The sequence below is a fragment of the Micromesistius poutassou genome (assembly GCF_964030765.1).
Source record: "Micromesistius poutassou genome assembly, chromosome: 19".
Taxonomy (NCBI): domain Eukaryota; kingdom Metazoa; phylum Chordata; class Actinopteri; order Gadiformes; family Gadidae; genus Micromesistius; species Micromesistius poutassou.
In genome coordinates, this window is record NC_140289.1 from 682,243 (window position 1) to 684,050 (window position 1,808).

Below are 1,808 nucleotides of genomic sequence, written 5' to 3' on the forward strand. Positions count from 1 at the left end.
GGAGCGCTGAACGGCACGCTGGAGACCTCATGGGAAAACCACAGAGCAGATGAAGCCCAAAATCATACTTTATCTACTGTGTTCTCTCCATCAACATCAGAACACTTGATGACATTTGGCATAACAGACACCTGTGCAAAGAAAGTGGACTTGATTCAAACAAAATAAAAAAATAAGAAAATAATCACAAAGTTTTGTAACCCTACATGATTCTCTACATGATGCTACAGACCATAAACAGCAGACGTCAGATGTATTTTGGCAACGTGAGGACCACTTGTCTCAGAGTCACCGGGTCACTGACGGTGAAGACGTCACATTCAGGGCCGACGGTCCAAACGGGTTCGTCGTCGTCATCGTCGTCATCAATGTAAAACTCAACCACCTTACAAAACACCCTTGCATATTGCACGTCCTTGTATCGCGGCGATCCGTTCGTGAGACGCATTGAAAATAGACAAATGGTGACGTGGACAAAAGCTGAATAAATATCTGTTTTGAAAACGACATCTAAATTTGGCATTAAGACAGTTGACAGAAACAAACCAAAATCAAAACTCTTTTGATTGGACTCAAATTATATATAAATCTTTTTGATTGATACACATCTATCACTTTTTGTCTTTTAATGGATGTGTGTTGGATACAAAGAGTGTGATGATAAATAATAATTAAGGATTTGTAACTTAAAACGTTGGCACCGATTTGGCAATTGCTTCAGCTACTGAGGAACGTAGGAATGAAGTTCTCAGTGAGAAGGAATAACGGTCATGAAAATCCTCCACGATCTCCTGGACTTGTGCTGGCCAATACGGATTCTTCTTTTGAAGGATTCTTCAAAAGCATACATTCACTCTTCCAGCTAGCGAAGATAATGAAAGGAAATCAACATTTTCTTTCTTTGTCATCATGGACTCATTGACCTTCAAAGACCGTCCTTACCGTTAGAAAGGTTGTTCCTTTGAGCGTCGAACAGCACATCGACACAACCTATACGTATGGCCTGTGAACGCATGTTTCCCAAATACAAAAGAATACGTCGGTCCGAGTCGGGAGGATGGATTTCTGAAGGTGGTGTCGGTTGGCGACAGAAACGTTCGTTGTGTATTATTGACATGGCTTCAACAAATCAATCCAGTACTCCACAAGCTGAATCCAGTTTGATACCTATAGCAACTGGTTTCGAACTTTACCCGCATGTTGGCTGTATTCTGTTACCTCAATCTTTTCATAAATTTGATATATTACTCTCTTAAATAGTTTTCGAAGGAAGGTAAATACAGAATGTTCAAAATGATCAATAGCTTTCCTTTCGACCAGGCCTTCATTGCCCGACACGCTTTCTCACAATGTGTTCGTCGTTCATGGAGACTCAATACAAACATCACACGGACCGGTGCTCCGTCTACCGCTGAAGTCTTCAGCGGTCCTACGCTTGTTGTTTGCTAAGGCACGCGGGGACTCGTCCCAAGGTGAACAGCTCAACGCGGTGAGGAGGTTCAGTGAAAGCGCTCCTCTCCCTGTTGAAACGTGGGTCACGAGCGCTAACCTCTATCGTCGCAATGACATTATTAGTATGAATAGGATATAGTAATAGATTAAAAAAAAACGAAACGTCATTGCTCTGTGGGTCATCCCCCGAAGAAGCACAGTGGTCTTGCGTTGAATGCGTGGCGCTGACGGCGAGAACGCCATGTCGAGTTTGAGAGGAGGTATGGCCGCCAAGTAGATACAAAATAAACGTCTCCGCCCCCCTCCCCCCCCCCCCCCAAGTTCGAAAGCACTGCGTCTGAGTGCGTCCACGGTTC

The 1,808-nt window shown here is 43.8% G+C and overlaps 1 protein-coding gene across 1 annotated transcript in view; it reads right to left on the reverse strand.

Annotated features, from left to right (window-relative positions):
- Positions 1-1,631: 1,631 nt before the first annotated feature.
- The window catches only part of kcnk2b (potassium channel, subfamily K, member 2b), a gene marked incomplete at both ends in the record, with an annotated part of 15,664 nt that continues 15,487 nt past the window's right edge, over positions 1,632-1,808 (reverse strand). The window contains one exon of the mRNA XM_084484218.1: positions 1,632-1,676. Coding sequence (XP_084340344.1) covers positions 1,632-1,676 — 45 coding nt within the window. The remainder of the gene's footprint in view (positions 1,677-1,808) is intronic.